Source organism: Sinohyriopsis cumingii, chromosome 11 (genome assembly GCF_028554795.1).
Source record: "Sinohyriopsis cumingii isolate HCF-2022 chromosome 11, ASM2855479v2, whole genome shotgun sequence".
NCBI lineage: Eukaryota > Metazoa > Mollusca > Bivalvia > Unionida > Unionidae > Sinohyriopsis > Sinohyriopsis cumingii.
Window position 1 is genome coordinate 32,347,695 of NC_142971.1, and position 18,415 is coordinate 32,366,109.

Here is an 18,415-nt window from a genome sequence, read left to right on the forward strand (position 1 = left end):
AGACATAAGAGATTCTGTCTAGGAGATAATTGCAGATAGCCATTACTTAGTAACACTTATGTTTGACTTTGCTAAATGCTGCTACAAATACTTGTTGCTCATTTACATTTATGTTTCACATTGCTAGTTGTTGTTACAAATATGTGTTGCTTAGTAACATTGTTGAGTACTGTGTAACAGTGTGACATACAGTTTTAATGACATAATGGTACTGTGCTGGTAAATGTTAAGCAGTAAATGTAAACTATTAAATTAGGTCAGACAAAAACATGTTTAATCGTTATTCAAAACAGTGTCTCTTTTATCAATGTGATATATACGCTTACTGTTGATTCAGATTTATTCAGTGTTATTAGTGAACAGAGATTACTCAGACATCAAAATTAAATTTTCACCATCCTCTTGATCAGGTACAAATTCTGAGCCAGCAAAGAAAATCCTGAACGAGAGTGGCCTAAATATTATTCCAGCTAATGATTTTGAGGATGCCGGACGAAAAGCTGTGGCAGCTGTATCAAAGTGCACTTGATGACCTGTGATAAGCTAGTGGTTTAATAATATTTTATATGTATGAAACTTTAAATGATTCATATAATCAGTAACCAGTCTGAGACTTTCTAATCACTGATCACCGAAAGCTGTCAAGACATCGTAATAATTTAACATTGATTTTCTATGTTGAACTACTTTATTAATTTATTTTAAACAAGGTTTTAATTAGTTAAAAGAAATAATGTACTAATAAAATGTTAGTAATATTATTTTATATATACATAACATTATTTATCTGCAGGGATAACATTTCATTCAGTGAGGGAGATTTTGGGGGATGGAAGCAGTAGAAAATTAAGTCTGGTTAATGCAGTCAAGCCTGTAAAATGATGTGTAGATAATACAGATAACATTATTTTGGAGGGGTAATATTAGAAGGTTTAAAATAAATACCATTTTTAAATTAAAAAAATAAAGCAGAATAGTGTGCTGCTGGATTGATTTAATCGGTTGTGTCTGGACAGATCAGTCCTATTTTAGAATTAAACATTGATTTTTTGGAAGCACTACGATCGATTAAAAATTTCATCAGAGTTGATTCATTGTTGTTCTTAGGTTAATTGATTGTTTATATTGTTTGTTATGTTAATAATGTTAATAAACCATAGATTTGTTATAAATACCATGTTACATCCGATTATTACGATTTGTTAAATGTTCGATTGTTCTTCTATCACAACATGAAATTTTTTTTTTAGATAAACCGATGGTAGTTTGCCACTTTTATTTTTTTATGACATATTTTGGTTATATACCAATGAGAAGGACGTTTTGTGAAAAGTTGACTAACACTACTCTTTGGGAACTACACTACTTATGTATTCGTATGTATTAAAATAAAGTGTTTGGTTAACAAGGAGCAAGATTATAATTCATACCTCATTTATTCAAGCGATTTCATTAATTACTCTGGAATAAAGTTGTGTTCACATAGCTTAAAGAGTGAACAGAATGGCCTTTTGCTCTTCATTCAATTTTAGATCATATCTTAGTACGAATGTTGTAATGATGCTAGTGATGTAAGAAACAAATGATTAGTTTCTCTTGTATTTGTATTTGAGACATGACCTTTGGACCAATAAGTATAAACTGGTTTCCTTGTATTCAGGACATAACTATTGGACCAGTAAGTATAAACTGGTTCCCATGTGATTATATATTCGAGACAATACTATAGGTCCAATAAATATAAACTAGTTCAGTGTATTTGAGACATGACAATAAGACCAATAAGAATAATCTAGATTTGTTTTGTTAAAAAAATCCCAAGCACAAACAAATTAAAACCCCTAGAAAGAGTTGAAAATTGTTGTAGTGGCATGAAAATGTTCCTTTTGTCTGTTTATGCATGCCAAATTTAACTCATCTGCCATGCCTTGAAATTATGTGGGGTTTTTTAAAATTGAAAACTTGCTTTAATGATCCCCGAATACAGTCAGGTCATCTACACATGAAAATAGATATGTCTCCCAAATTTTATTTGTCCATTGTTAAAAAAAATAGGTAAATGCTTTAAAAATGGTGTGATGGTATGAAAATTGAACTAGACCATCTACTAATACTGTGAGAAAGTGTAAAATTTCATGACTCAAAGCCCAGTTGAACACCATCAGAGCATGGTGCAGTATTGGTGTAAAAAACACTAAAAAGAAGTTAAAAATATAACCTCACACTTAAGGGTCTGATAGTCATTTGAAAATTGAAATTTATATTTTCATCTATAAGGGGCCATCCAATTAGTATGTACACAAAAATCTGGCAAAGCTTGACCCCTCCTCCCTCCCTGTACAGCATGCATACTTTTTTATGCACACCCCCACCTTCGTATGTACCCTTGATACCCCCCGAATTCCATAGAACACATTATATTTAATCCATATAGAAACCATTAACGATTAATAATATTGACGTGTTTAGTAAAACAGATAGTCCACTGATGTTGAATGTCTGGCTACTTCAAAGAAATAAGCTGTGTAACTTTAAACAGTTTGTTTAGTGTCTGCTGAAATTCAAAGGCTGCCTGAACCTAGTCAAACAGGCTACATATTAGATAAATTAATATCAAGGTTTCACCACTGCACCCCACCACCTCCCCCACCCCACCCCGTTTGCTATGTGTACGTACGAAATGATCTTGGGTTGTGTATAAGCCGATCGAAACAACTCCAATGTCACATTTCTGTGTACTATGGCAGAAGAATGTGTGACTGGTTGAGTTACTCCAGTGTGAAACTTAATCTTTACCCCACAGTTTATTGATCTTGATTTACTGAACCTTTGTACATTGATTCACAAAAAATCTGCTACCTAATTTAAACCTGAGTGACTCCAAAATAAAAGTGCTGGTGTGAACAAGGCAGTAAATTGTTTAATCTTCATTGCATATGTTTGCAGACCTGCCAGCATCTTATGACTTAACCATCAGGCTTACCCAAATGATCCTTAAATTACAGATTTATGGAACAGTACCAAAAAGATGCAAAAATATGATCATTTCCATCAGATCTGGATGTTTGCTTGTCCAGGTTTGGTCTGCATCCTGGTTTTCATATTAGTTCAGTTTTATTGGTCAGGGAACAAGACTAACTTGTCATTTGCACCTCCATTCTTTTTTAAAAGCCAAGTACTACTTCCCATGTTTTTCATGTTGATTGCCTTAATGATCAAGATTATGCTTTGATATCTACAGATGTCATCCATCAAACTAAGCTATGTTGAAGGCAGTGGGGACATCTTGAGTGTTGCTCATGACATTTATTAGGCATTCTGTCATATCAGTTTGAATATTGCTTACAATATTTATTAGGCATCATGTCAATTTGAGTATTACTCATGACATTAGGCATCATGTCATGTCAGTTTGAGTATTGCTCACACCATTTATGAGACATCCTGTCATGTCAGTTTGACTATTCCTCACACCATTTATGAGGCATCCTGTCATGTCTGTTTGATTATTGCTTACACCATTTATGAGGCATCCTGTCATGTTAGTTTGAGTATTGCTGACAACAGGACAGATGCTGCCACCACATGAATTAAAAAAAAGACAAAGATTATGTTGATGACATATGAAGCAAGTAGACATTGACCACCTTGGGGTTTGGAACTGTGGTTTCTCAAACTGAACTGGAGGTCATTAATGCTGAAGTGTGACATTTTTTAGTTGAACATAATATTGCCTTCACTACCATACTTATGAGTTTTTCAAATGCATACTGTCCAAGCCGACAATAGAAGTACATGATCTATCATTGCACATTACTGAAAGCTATCCCAAGATATATTGACTGCAAAGGTCTTTTAAAGATTAGCATGTCTGCAGTTTGTTTTAGATAATTGATATGAAGGATAGTAATAGTGTAATAGGTGTTTGGAGCCAGGGTAGCTCAGCTGGTAACAGCATGTGACTCGCAATTGGATTGGTACACAGGTTCAGTACCTTGGAGAAAAGCTCTTGGATCATGTTTTTTTGGCAGGATATAGCCCATAAAATGCTAAAAAAACAACCAATCAACACAGGGTCTGTCCTTATATCAGAATGAATTGTTGCATTGGTCACTGGTTTATACACTATTGCATACTGGTTAAATGTTCTAAAATCTTCCCTTGTTTTATTATATTTATTTGTGGTCATTTGAACAAAGGTTACTGCCCATAACTTGTTGGGCTTAAACAAATTATCTCTGTTGGAAATTCATGACAGAGAACTCACAAGATTTTATACAGTTTCAGTGTAAAGTTAATTCATTCTTAGTGAAGGTACTGACAGAAGAAATGTGAGGCCAAATGTAACATTGTTTATTTACTTGTGTGCTACACATATGCCAAATAATATCTTGTTGGTACGAAAAGGAAATTTCAAGTGAAAAAAAGAACACCTCAGGGACCCTACTTTAGAAAGAAAATAATAGATAATAGAAATTATCTTTTCTGATTTAGATTTTGTATTAGAAACATTGACCTTATAAATGGAAGATATTTATAGGTTACTGCATTTGTATGGGAAAATATGAATGAGTTTTTCGATTGGAAATACTGCACGACCTTGGGATTGCAGTATATCCATCTGAAAAAACGAGTTCATATTTTCCCATACAATGGCAGTGACCTTTTTATTATATGCTAATTTTTTTATTCCTCCTAATGCTTAATTATATTAACAAAATAGACTATAAGAAATAAAGTAACTGAATGTATACAGTATTGCAAACTAAATACGGAAGTGCAGATTCATCATTACACAACAACAATATTATTACTGTGCAAATAACTCTACCTAGATGAATTTGAACTTGGTCACATGCTCGACATAACTTTCAAAAGAAAATGGCATGCCTAGTTAAAATTGAAATTTGGAGTCATATTGTGAATGAATGTGCATTGCAACAACTTTTCCATTTGATCTGGAATGAATAGATTTTGGTATTTGTTTTCGATTCTGCGAAATTTCATGATTATGGAATTGATTTATATGTGACAATTCCACTATGAAAATGTGTTTTTGTTTCTGTCATTGAATTTTTTAAATCATAATGTGGGAAAAAAATTATGTCTTTCAATTTTAGTTATCAAAAAGACACTGGAATTTAATGCTTATTTTCATTTTGAGTGCAGTAAGGAGTATGTAATTTGCACTTATATTCGAAATTACAGTACAATTTCGAAATGTATAATCAAGATTGAGAACCTTTGACATGGCTCATGTAATTCGATTTGCATAAATAAGAAAGTACATTATGAGGAAATTCAGGATGTAAAACTGTAAGTATATATTTTTGCCATTCTTATCACCAGCTAAAGAGACAGTATATGATTTGTCACTTGTATGTTATTTGTAAGGACCCTTTCTTGCATCTGTCGTTCAGCTAGCCTAAATCGAAACATTGTATCAACGAAGTTAATGCGGAATGTGCCAAAGCAGCAGGTATGTGGCAGTCCACAAAACATCTGCTTTAGTTCATTCAGAAACAAACTTAAACAACCACAATGTTAAGTGCCTACTACGCAAATGTACATGATTTATTTACAAATCAAAAGTGCTGTCGTCTGTGTCCATTGTTTGTTTACAATAGAAAGTAGTTCCTTTATGAACATGAATGTAATATGTGTATTTGCATGCGAGTTCAGTATTTGGTAATATTGCACGATTCTGACACTGTAAAGTTAACGGAGAAAAAATGAGCATATAATAATTATGGATACATAAATAACACACTCTGCCGTTAGGGATCAGGATCTGTCTATAAATGGAAGCCCAGGTATTATATTGTTTTCATTATCAGGTTGATACGTAAATCTGATGCATGTTAAATTTGGAGTAACTAATGGTAATATATCCATGCAACTTTAGTTAAACTTTGAGAAAGTGGGTTAGTAGAAATATTGAACATGCATACAAAAGTCTTTTAACATTATATTTAGCAGTCTGTTATGGCACCTAATATTTGTGACAAGATTTACCATTTAAGGTAGCAGACCATACTACTTGACTGTTCAAAGAGAATAGATGGCCCATGTATTCATTCTGGCATTGTGTCTGCATCCCACCATAGTCAAAGGTTTGGGCAAGTTGTCGTTTATATCTCCATCACTGGATGGGAGGTTTTGGGTTTGGAATATTGCACTATTATTTTTAAAAAGTCAGACATTGCTTAAGTATTTCTGGCAAGTTTCTACTTAGCTATGCATTTGAGACTCTTCCTGCCATGTTTGTGGAACTGTATACGTAGCATTATTTGTAGAAGTATTACCCTACTAAATTTGGTGGGGTTTTTTGCCTGACCTACTTTTCATATTTTAATAATTTTTCATGCACCGGCCATTGTGTTATGACATCGGTCAGTAACTCGTGTTCTCTTCCACTTACTATTACCAAACATTGCAGGCAGCTTGTATTTGAGTTAAGGAGGAAACCTATCTATTTTGGGGGTACAATAATTTTTTCCCTCACAACATTAGTTCTAAATCAAGACCTGTACCAGACTTTATGAATGGCGGGCATGTGGCTTAAGATTGAAGCCTATTGCTCTGGGTTTCAGAAGGTCATGGTCACTGTCACTGAAAAAGATTTATGCACAAAAATTTAGTTCTTGACCATTTACTGTCGCCAAAGTTTGTAGATGACCTTTACTTTATGTAAGAAAGAGGTCTACTGATATGGGGGTCAAAGGTCATTGTCATGTGACTGAAAGAAGAATATTGTTTCTAGTTCTGGGTGACATATCTTGACCAAAGTTTGATAAGGGCTTTCGCTTAAGGTAAGGAAGATGCCTATTGATTATGGAATCAAGAGGTCAAAGATCAAGTTCATTGCCAATGAAATTAAAAGGAAAAGTTTTTGTTCCAGAGTAGGTTGCTGGACCAAACTTTGTGGATGGTTTGCATTATGGGGTAAGTTGAAACCTAAAGATTTGGTGTATAAATTTGGGACATCGAGGGAATATCTTTTGGTCACAGGAAAAACAACAACAATAGACATGAGTAATTTTTATAGGTAAGCTTCTTGTTAACAATATTTTATTGTGACTCTTCATCCTTTAGCTATTAAACTTTATAAATAGAAGCATCTGAAAACTTATAGGCCATGATATGATATGATCTACATTTTAGTTTGAATGATCTAGATTTTTTTATTTTGATTATATATATTGGCAAATATCTGTTATTTAGGCCATTGTGACCTACTTTGCTCACAACAGACTTCTTTGAAAATGGTGTTTGAATTTGTTGGCAAATGTTACCTCATCAGTAATTTAACTATCTATGGAAACATCTATCTACCAAATTTGTCCATCTTTCTAAAATAATTAATACATGTAGTTTGCAAATAATGTTAGTAATTAAAAAAAATTGTGCTAATAATTGTTCTTATGCTGTCAGTTTTTGCTGTTTTTATTTATGATGTCAATGGGAATATTTTGTTGCAAAAGTATTTTATATGAACCATGTAGATAGTGGAAGATTTATTTCAGTGGTTTTACACATAAATTATTTTGATAATTATATAATTTAAAATGTTGAGTGTTGAATAAAACTGTGTTGTTTGCTTTGATATGAAGGGATTAATTGATCATGACAGAGTAAATAAAATATTTTTCCATCTCCCTCTCATATATTTTTGTGAAGAGCTGCAGAGATTATATACTTGACCATCATAATGGTACATAGGAAAAAGCTGCAATAATTAGAAACCCCCATTTCCAGATGCAGTATCCCTTGTTTGTTCTTCTGTCCTGTTTATTTTTCATTTGTTTATGGTACCTGGTTGTAAGTGCTTTAAATTTCCACTTACATTATATGAGATAAAGTCACTGAGAAAATTATTTTGTGTTAGTCAAAAGGTTGTAAGCCTAGCAATAGCTGCTGTCAAAGTAAATCGTGCTGTCATTGATCTGATTAAGGAAAGTAATATATTTTTAGGTTTAAAAAACCCATAAACTGTATCCTATTCAGTAGCTGTCTGTATTGATAATTGTATATTGGTTTTTAGTAATTTAGAATTGTACCAGTAGTTGGCATTTTACCCTGTGATATTCACTTCGACATCCGAAAACTTGAATTGTATTTCAAGCACTTATTATCAACACCCGTAGCAGTGCTAAACTTAATCTGGTTTAAAGTTTCTATGCTGTTGTATAATTTTTCTAACAGCTTTGGAATCTTTGATCTCTTTAAAATTAATTTTGTTGTGCGTAGGTGGAAATAGAGGGTACTTGGTGGTGCATTTTGTATTTTTTTGCAACATACATGATCGAAATAGACAAACTTTGTTTTAGTCTTTGATCTAACTTTTGATGTATCAATTATAGTAAGATTATTTCAGGCTTGTTTTCTCTGATTGCTCACTTAGCTTTGTTTTGTTTAGATTTCAACATTGACTAAAGATTAGACCGTCTGCCTCAGATGCAGGAGGTCGTGGGTTCAAAACCAAAGACTAATAAAAATGGTACTAGCAGCTGTCTCGCTAGGCGCTCAGCATTAAGAGGTAGTGTTAGGACTGGTCGGCCTGGTGTCAGGATAATATGACCAGGTGGGAAATTATGCTACATGTCTGTGGCATGGTGCAGAGTACTAGATATTACTATAACGTGTCACCCAGCAGACATTGTAGCAATATGAAAGATTTTTTTTTTAAACGTTACATTAAAAATCCAAATCACACACACACACAAACACACAAATGATTTCAACATTGAAATATATGTGTTCCCCCTAAAGTCAGCTAGCACCTTACAGTAACTTTGCAGTCTTTAAAAAACTTTGTAACTCCAACCGAAAAGATTGGTTTCTCTCTCTGTCAGTCTTTGGTTTGACAAAGAAAACAATTTTTTTATCTAGTGTCATGAATGGAGATTCAGTCTGTTATTTTTAAATTACAACAGAAAAATGTTGGGAAACCTATCCAATTTTTGCATTCCTAAAGGCCAAATTCTGTTTTAAGTTTAAGAATGTAGCAAAATAACTTTGCCTTCAAAAATAATTTATAGATATTTTGCATGCCGTGTATTTAGTCTTGGCTAGACTAATATTTTGTAACATTGGAAAAAAAAGTCAAGGTTAAATCAGTGGATTGGGAAAATTTGTAAGTTTTGTAACCCAAACCTGAAGAAAAAGAAACACTCTCTGCTTTGTTAGTGGTTGTTTTTATTTATTACTTATGCAAATATAACTTTCTGTAAATAACATACCATTTTGATAATGTAGCCAAGTGGTTTAATGTGACCAAAAAACTGCGGCTATTGCACCACGATTAGAGACTTTACAAACTAATGTGTGCTGGGGCAGGGACTGAATTTCTTCTGAATGATTTAGCAGATTCCGTAAAAAATAAACAACTATTTTCAACATCGTAAAAATAAAAGAAAATGGACTTGACATCCCATAATAGGCAAGGTCAATGTGTGGTTCCAAAATGTTGATCGACAAAAAGATACCACAGTAACAACAGAATCCTTAAGGAAGCAGTTTTAAAATTGACAAATTGGAAAGTACCTAGGCCCAAACAAGGCTATATTCTGAAACAAAAATCATGAGTACCTATTAGAAAGACAACTGCAAAATAAATTGAATACAGATGTTCTAAGATTGACGACGAAAGAGCATTCTGTCCTTGATGATCAGGCATAGAAAAATCATAAAAGGGTTTACATAGATGGAAATGAGAGTTCATGATAAATATAAAACTCAGATTTGTCCTTTACATTCCATATATTCTCGTGGGTCGGTGGTTCTTCCCAGGGTTTTCCAGGGTTCTTCCTCCACCAGTTATACTGGCCGCCATGTATAGCCTATCTTGTGCTGAAAAATGGCATTAAACCCTACAACAACAACAACAACAACATATATTCCATATACAAATCTGGACAAGTGTCAGAAATTATACTTGCTCAGAAAATGTTGAGTTGTTCCAGCTGCTGAACAACATATTTCTATACCTGATGACAGAAGGCAAGAAGATCGCCCCAATTGTTGAAGAAAATGAGCCAATAACGGCATGGAAGTAATTCAGTCAAACAATTGAGGATGTGATATATTCTGAACTAGCTTAACTACAGAAGGAGATAATCATGCAAAAAGGTCCATGTACTAGTCATAAGATGCAGCTTTCATATTACAGCATTGATCAACTACATTAGGAGATTGTGTCGATGAAGTAAGGGGTTATCCAATTAGTACATAAAAATCTGGCAAGCTTGACCCCTTCCTGTATGCATGCATACTTTTTTACACCCCTCACCTGCATACATACACGTGATGCCCCCACCCCCAAATTCTATAGAACGGCCTATATTTAATCCATGCAGAAATGATCAAGGCTTAATACTATTAACGTGTTTAATGAAACAGTCCACGGATGTTGAATGTCTAGCTGCATCAAAGAAATAAGTTGCGTAACTTTAAAAAGTTTCTCTAGTGTCCACTAAAATTCAAACGCCGACTGAACCCAAACAGGTTACATATTAGACAAATTATTATCAAGGTTTCACCCCACCCCGTTTCCTATGCATACGTACATTATCTGTAGTCCACCCGCAAGCTAATGCATTTGGGGCATCATGCTACAGACACCAGGCCGACCAGTCCTAACACTGACCTCTTAATGCTGAGCGCCAAGCGAGAAAGCTGTTAGTACCATTTTTCTAAGTCTTTGGTATGACTCGGCCGGGCTTCGAACCCACGACCTCCCGCTTCCGAGGCGGACGCTCTAACCACTAGGCGTCCGGAGCGGTATAATCTAAATTAAGAAACTTGATAGACGGAGGAAGAAGAAACCAGAATCCTAAGAAGCTGCATTGAGGAAAAGTACTGAAGAGTTCAAAGACATGGTCTGGATGATGGCATCATAATTCAGGGGAAACAGAATGCATAGGCAATATGTAAGAACAACATAATAACAGCTAGCCTGGTCTCCCATAACGCTCAGCAAATGAGGCCAATCAAGAACCGGTGACTGGCTGATATCTGTGGAGAAATTCAGGATGGCTTAAGTAATATATAAATGCACTGTCAATAAAAATATTATGTTAAATCAGTTGTGTCGCTGCTGGATATTTTGCTGGAATAGGCACAGTTATGGCAATAAAAGAAGTACTGAGTGCTTGTTTCTAGTGTCACCATGTAGCAGTCATTTTCTGCTAAAGTATGAATTAGAGAGGGGTATGATGATTTCAATAAAAGTTTTGCTTTTTTCACATTAAGTTTCAACATTTTCAAATTTACAGACTGTAACATCATGTAGTATACTTGTATTTTAAAATGCATCAGTAGAACAGATTATGGGGACATGGTTGGCTGGCATTAGATTGGTAATAGATAGATTTGCCATTTCTGTTTAGCTTGTTTCAAAAAATATTTTCCTAGTTACGATGTGAAAGCAAATACTGGAAATCTGGACAAAGTAAAGTATTAATCTGGAAAAGTCAAGTACTACATAAAATACCTACTCGGAGATCTGTATCTTAAATCACTGTTTTGTTTTGACACAGAAATTATTTGATGTTGTTGTTGTTGTTGTAGGGTTTAACGCCATTTTTCAGCACAAGATAGGCTATACATGGCGGCCAGTATAATTGGTGGAGGAAGAACCCTGGAATATCCCGGGAAGAACCACCGACCCACGAGAAGCTACTGGCAGGCTTTCTCACGTACCCACGTTAGCCGAGCCTGAGACTCGAACTCACGCAGACAGAGGTGAGATGGCAGTGATCCGTAACGGTGAGCGCTTTAGACCACTCGGCCACTCGGGGCCCCGAAATTATTTGATTTATGTAACTTATAACCAATGCTAAGATGAAAAATGTAATCCACTGTAAGTAGATGCTAGGTTTATCAGATTGCTGTTAAACACTGACAATCCTAAGAGATTATTTTAAAAGTAGCTTATCTTGGAACTTATCAGTATTTTCCTTTTTAATTTTGTCAGGCATTGGTGATTCTTTGACACTATGATAGATGTTACTTGATTTAAAACAATATTAACGGTTTCAACCTTCTGTTTATTTATAACTTGACAATACAGTTTGAAGGTTCCGTTATACTGAATTTATGGCATGATGCATAAAGAAATAAACCCTTGAAACAATCAGTGGAAAGATGTAGTAGAAGTAGCTCAGATAATTTATTTGAAGCAGGGATTTCTTTTTTGTGTTCAGCATTTGTGGAAAAGTTCCAAGTTTTTGGGTATGCCTTGTTGTTGTTGGGCATAATTGGTTTTCCAAGACTAAGGAAATCCTATCCAAGTTTTTGGGTATGCCTTGTTGTTGTTGGGCATAATTGGTTTTCCAAGACTAAGGAAATCCTATCCAAGTTTTTGGGTATGCCTTGTTGTTGTTGGGCATAATTGGTTTTCCAAGACTAAGGAAATCCTAATAGTATGAGCTTGTGTTTTGGAATTTTAACATGGCTTTTTTTCCCAGTCATATTGCTATGTTGTCTGCAGTGTGACAGTTTATAATGATGTCCAGCACTGGGGCATCATGCCGCAGTCATGTAGCATCATATCTCACCCAGTCACATTATCCTGACTCCAGGCCAACCAGTCCTAACACCAAGCTCTTAATGCTGAGTGCCAAGCGAGGGAGCTGTTAGCACCATTTTTATAAGTCTTTGGTATGACTCGGACGGTGTTCGAATCTGCAACATCCCACATCCAAGGCGGACGCTCTAACCACTAGGCCACTGGAGCAGTCCACCTAATAGTATGAAATATCAGTGAACAGATTAGATATCCTGCCAAATACAAAATATCTGAGAGTACATGAAATCTGCAAAGTGCTATGGTAATGGACACAAATTTAGTGGAATGTTAATTTTTCTAAAATAATCCTGATTGCAAATACATAGTACAAATTAAAATCCATGTTGGTTGTGTATCCTTCTCTGCACGAGGGAAGACCATTTGCTTCACAAGTCTATTTGTTTCTTTGAAGGACATTCTGTATACATGTCGAAGGATTAAATACACTAAAGTATGAAACTCAGCATACACATTTAGTGAGTCTAAGGCTTCCTCGCTGCATTCGCCGACATAATGGGATCAAGAACATAACTAGTCCTGAGAAAGCCAATCCAATACCAGTCGCTATGAATGTTAAGTCATATCTCCCCGTCTTATCAAACAGCCATCCTGCCAAAGAAAAGACAAAATTATTTTGTTCGTGTTTGACTTTTGCCATATTCGTTACAAAATGTATACTCACGAAAATAAATGAATTTATGGTAAACATGTTCAAACATTTCAGTTATTTTATATACAGATATACGATCAATGTACATATCACATGTATTAAAAGGTTACCCAACATACTTGAAGTAACCAAATAGATCTGTTATGGATTTGCTTAATGTCATTCGCTCTTCTCAACTTTACAAAAAAATCTAAATGATTCATTTTTCGGAGAGAAAATGAGTTTTCATTACACACCTGCAAAAGGCGATCCGACAAGAGAACATATTCCTCCAACAAAGCAGCTAAAACCAAAAGAATCTGCAATGCTGTCCTCTCCAAATAAGTCTGATAATACTATCGGACATAAAGCTACACATCCCCCTGTAAAGAGATTAAAACTTTGTTAATTTTACCTCCATTTGTTATTGCATCTTGATCCCTAGGTCTATGTTTGGAAGGGGTTTATGGGTTTTCTTTTTCTCCAGACCTTACTACAACTGTGGTTCAAACAAATAGCATGATCCTTGTCCGTACGTACATAAATCTGGTTGAATTTTGCATTTGAGGCAGTTTTTCAGACACAGCATTGCGGCATTCATGTTTTTGTTTTTTTAATTTCTCTTTATTTCACGTTGTACATTCTTTTTTATTTCCATTCCATATATATTTCAGAATAATTTAATGGTTTTTATTTTCTTTTTTCCTTCAGTGGAATGATGCAACATTGCATTCAGACATACTCACATGGATGTCTGAATATACTGCCAGTTAGTTTCTAGAACTGAAGTGTTTTTGACATGGTCTTTTGTAGGCAAGTATGGCATCTAGCAACAGGATCAAAATAGAGTTGATTTGATTTAAAGCAGCAGTCAAGATAAATACTGCATGTTCTAAGAGAACGTTCTAATTAGCACTTCGTATCGTTGAATGAATGGTGTAAGAGGGATAACACTGTGATCCATGCAAATACAAGCCTCTGTGGTTGGTCCTGTTGCATCTAAGCTTCCAGTTGATTCAGACTCTGATACATCAGCTTTAATTGGATCTAAAATATACTTGTATCAATTTATGAACATCTTTAGAACTAAATTATGCATATACTGGAAGAAGGTATGATTAAGTTCACGGGCATGGGTGTCTCTCAGTATATTGAGATGGGGTGGATCCACCATCAATGTCTATTTACGTGCCCCAGTTTTCCAGTTTGAGACAAAGAATCTCTGCAATAATCTCGTGCACCGTCAGATGTTTGATACAATGTACGATAATGACAATGATGAATGAGATCATGGAAGTGTTGCGTATGGACAAACTGAGACAAGTTCCCGATTTTCTCATAGCATAGCAGTGGTGACTTCATGCTTGATGGGGTCGTGGCATACAATCTGATGAGAGTTGGTATCATTTACTTCAAATTTGTGTTTGCAATTATCAGAGGCAACTAATAATTAAAGAAAAGCAATTATAAGGGGCTATGTAAATCAAAAACTGATTCCAAGATCTGCAGTTTTGATGCAGCAATAAGGGAATAGGAGGACCTATATTTTCTAAAGCAAACAGCACTCCATCCCAACCTCCATACTCTAAAACAAACAGTACTCAATCCCATCCTCTGTACTCTAGTGCAACATAAAGAGTGACTATTAATAATAAAGACTTTCCAACATGTTGGCGAAGACTTCAAAGTTTTGAAAAACCTGTGAGAGTAATTTACTCAGAATGATATAGTCTTGAAAATCATTCGTTGTTTTACAAAAGCTGCCAGTCAGTTTCCAAGGAAACTCCAAGACGTTTAATTTTATATTTATTTAATGGCATCTAAGAGAACAAACATTAACATATAATGCAACTGATAAAGTTATCGGATGATGTGAGTTTAAAAATTAACTTTAATATTGTTTCTCTGTGTCCCTAATTTTGAGGGTGATTGTTTGATAATTACTATTCAGCATCTTAAATATCAGTACAGTCGTAATAATTTCCATTTCCTTTCACTTAATAGCAATTCGCAACAATATGTGCAAGGAAATATGTTATCAATGTATCGACATCCAGAGATTAGAATTCTTAAAAAGATCTTGATGTAAAGTTTGAAAAATTAATTGAAAGAAGTTTTTCCTAAGTACCTATACTTTTCACTCCATGCTAGTGGGATAAATCACGGAGCTAAATTACTAAAACAATAAGTAATATTACATACTACCTTGATTTAAAACATTTACCGCCTTTTAGTTCAAGGTGGTTTTAATAAGAAATGCCGTAATTTTGTCGGCCAGACAACTGTTAAAAGAAACTTACCCAGTGCTATTCCGAAAACAACAAAATTGATAACAAGTAGCACATAATTGACGCAGAAGAGGGATAACACGGTTGTGGTACCAGCAGCAACAAGTGTCATGTTGTACAAGATGAATCTGTTGACCTTTGGCCTATCCCCAAGCCAGCCAAGGAGAACTCGCCCTATGGTGTTAGCAATACCAATGGCAGAAAGTAGCCAGGCTGCCTCATTCTCAGAAAAGCCTGCCTCCAGCGTATAATCAGGTAGGTACACAAATGGTACATCATAAAACAGGCTTAAGATTATTGTAGAAAGTAGAAAGATCTGAAAACTTACATCTTTCAGTAGGTTAACTTTAAAGAGGTTTACGAATGATTTAGAACAGCTTGTTCCATGTTTGTTGCTCGATGGATTTGATGGGGTAACTGTACTGACAGTCACATTCTCTTTGATTATAACAGAAGACATGATGTCTCTCATCTGTTTACACATGTCATGAGCATGTGATTGTCTGCCAGTCTCCAGACAGCAAGTGTGTGAAGGGTGTTGTGTTATAAAAGTACTAGGGTTTGAAATGTCGATCCCATCAGTAGTCATTCTATCTGGAGGGGAGGCTATTATGGCACTAATTTTATGGGCATTCAGTCCATCTTCATCTTGGTCACTGACTACACAGTTGCTAGGAATCATTGATGATACTGCAGATTTAGAATGTGCATTTACAATCTTCTCCTCCACACATACTTTATTATGGTCAGTTTCTTCATCTTCCTGATTTGGATGCAAGGCAGACATTTGTTCCTTGAGAAGGGCTTCTTCTTCTTGAGAAGGACTTCTTTGCACCTTTTTTCTAAAACTTTCGTTTACCACAGATGGTGTTCGATACATAGAGGCACCCACAATACAGTTGAGGATAATACCAGCCTCAATCAGCATGGTACCCTTCCAACCATAGGTATCTAGTAGCATCTCGGTGATAGGGCTGAGGACGAAAGTACCAACACTAGATCCACAGACTGCAATTCCCATTGCTATGGCTTTTCTTTTGCTAAAAGATTGACTTACTGCCACTATTGTAGGTAGCATCATTAGTCCGCAACCAGCTCCTGAAAAAAAATGTTTTAATTTCAACTGCATTTTATGAATTTCCCATAGAAGGGTTGAATGGTAAAAGGGGTTAACTAAACTTTTTCACATTTTCAGATATTGGACGTTAAATGTCTGCATGGAATATAAAAATCTATAGTTTCAAACTTTATTATTTTGTAATAATTTTTTTAAGGAACCACTTCTCTTTAAGAAAAGATGGTGCAATACAATGTTTTTACACCGAATGAACTGTAATTTCATTTTTTTAAACAACTACCTTTTTCTGTTTTATTTTCAATGTTGGTAAATGAAGTTACATGCAGTCAACACATTTTACCTCTAGGAACATTTCTAAATTTGGAAGGTAAGTTGAGACATGTTATATTAGCATTTTTATCAGAACTCTAAATGGAGAATGATACAGTCCCGGAGCATTAAGCAAATGAATAGCAACCTCTTCTCACTACAACACTTTAATGGGAAATATCATTCACATAGTATCATGGTTATTTTTGCATAGTAAAATTAATCTGGATTGAACATGTTTAGGAATTTATAAAAGAAACAACCATGACTGTCATATCAGTGATTCTTCCACTACTTAAGCAGCAAATGAATGAATGTTAAAATAACATGAGAAACGTTTTTTTTCTTCTTCAAAATAATTGTCGAGTAAATTTACAGAACGGAACTTTTCCCCTCAGCATGCTTAGAAATCATACCTGGCAGATCATTTTGCGACAGTTTAACATATCATATGGGGTGATATATATTTTCTGACCAGAAAAAGCCAGTCTATGCTGCAATATACTTGTGATGGAGAAAGAACCATGCTATAATCTTTAAAAGTATAATTTTTCCGCAAACTTAGAATAGTTATGATGATCATTCGTCAATAAAAAATACAATGCTAGAATTAATATAACTCATTTTGCTCCAAGAAAGAAAGACCAGGTACAGACGATGCATAACTCTCATTGGTGTTCCGCTCATACTCATTTGTCTTTTCCAGATTTACCAGATTCGAGGGACAAAGCATTGATCACATTCCCAGATTTACCAGATTCGAGGGACAAAGCATTGATCACATTCCCAGATTTACCAGATTCGAGGGACAAAGCATTGATCACATTCCCAGATTTACCAGATTCGAGGGACAAAGCATTGATCACATTCCTATAGCAATGTTCATGAAGCTCAACGAGACAATAAACTCTCCGAGCAGCATACAGTTTTGGATGGCGTTATGGCATTGATTGACCTTGGTCTTCCTCTAATTTTTTAAGACATCACCTGCAACACTTTTAAAGTCAAAATTCTGTAAATAAATATGCAGTTCACAAAGAGGCTCTTTGGCGTTTTCTTCTCAACTTAAATCTAAATAAACAGTTTACTTTTCCCCCTGTTTGTCCACTTTCACGTTGTTGTTTTTTTTTGTTTGTGTATTTCTTTAAATCCACAGTAGTCTTCAAACTTAAGTGGAACTACAAAGTCGGGGTTAACCTTTGTTGCAAGTCACTCTTTTTCACTGGTAAGCTTCTTTTTCAATGTTAGCATAAATTAAGTCACATTCCATTAATGAATGTCCATTTTCTTAAACGTTTGTTTCATCCAGTTCGTATTTTATTAACAAGTTTTGAATGCAGTATAGAAATGCACATGACGCGCTTTGATTTACTTTATGCCAATCACAAGTATCAGAAAAGTACCTTCTTTGATGCCGGATGTTCTGCTAGTATCAGAGTTTAGATGCATGATAAGACAAGTCCCAATCTTGTAAGATCGTCAATCTCTTAGTGTCTCATCTCACCCAAAGCATGCTTCAT

General features: G+C 35.0%; 2 protein-coding genes across 2 annotated transcripts in view; one reads left to right on the forward strand and one right to left on the reverse strand.

Annotated features, from left to right (window-relative positions):
- LOC149787868 (succinate--CoA ligase [GDP-forming] subunit beta, mitochondrial-like) overlaps nt 1–7,656 on the forward strand; it is a 63,506-nt gene extending 55,850 nt beyond the window's left edge. Inside the window, exon 11 of the mRNA XM_089974104.1 lies at nt 411–7,656. Coding sequence (XP_089830230.1) covers nt 411–529 — 119 coding nt within the window. The 3' untranslated portion in view covers nt 530–7,656. The remainder of the gene's footprint in view (nt 1–410) is intronic.
- Nucleotides 7,456–18,415, reverse strand: part of LOC149787870 (monocarboxylate transporter 12-like) — a 71,255-nt gene continuing 60,295 nt past the window's right edge. The window contains exons 4-6 of the mRNA XM_089974103.1: nt 15,521–16,606; nt 13,478–13,603; nt 7,456–13,180 (exon numbers count right to left, since the gene is read on the reverse strand). Of these exons, the coding sequence (XP_089830229.1) occupies nt 13,032–13,180; nt 13,478–13,603; nt 15,521–16,606 (1,361 nt within the window). The 3' untranslated portion in view covers nt 7,456–13,031. The remainder of the gene's footprint in view (nt 13,181–13,477; nt 13,604–15,520; nt 16,607–18,415) is intronic.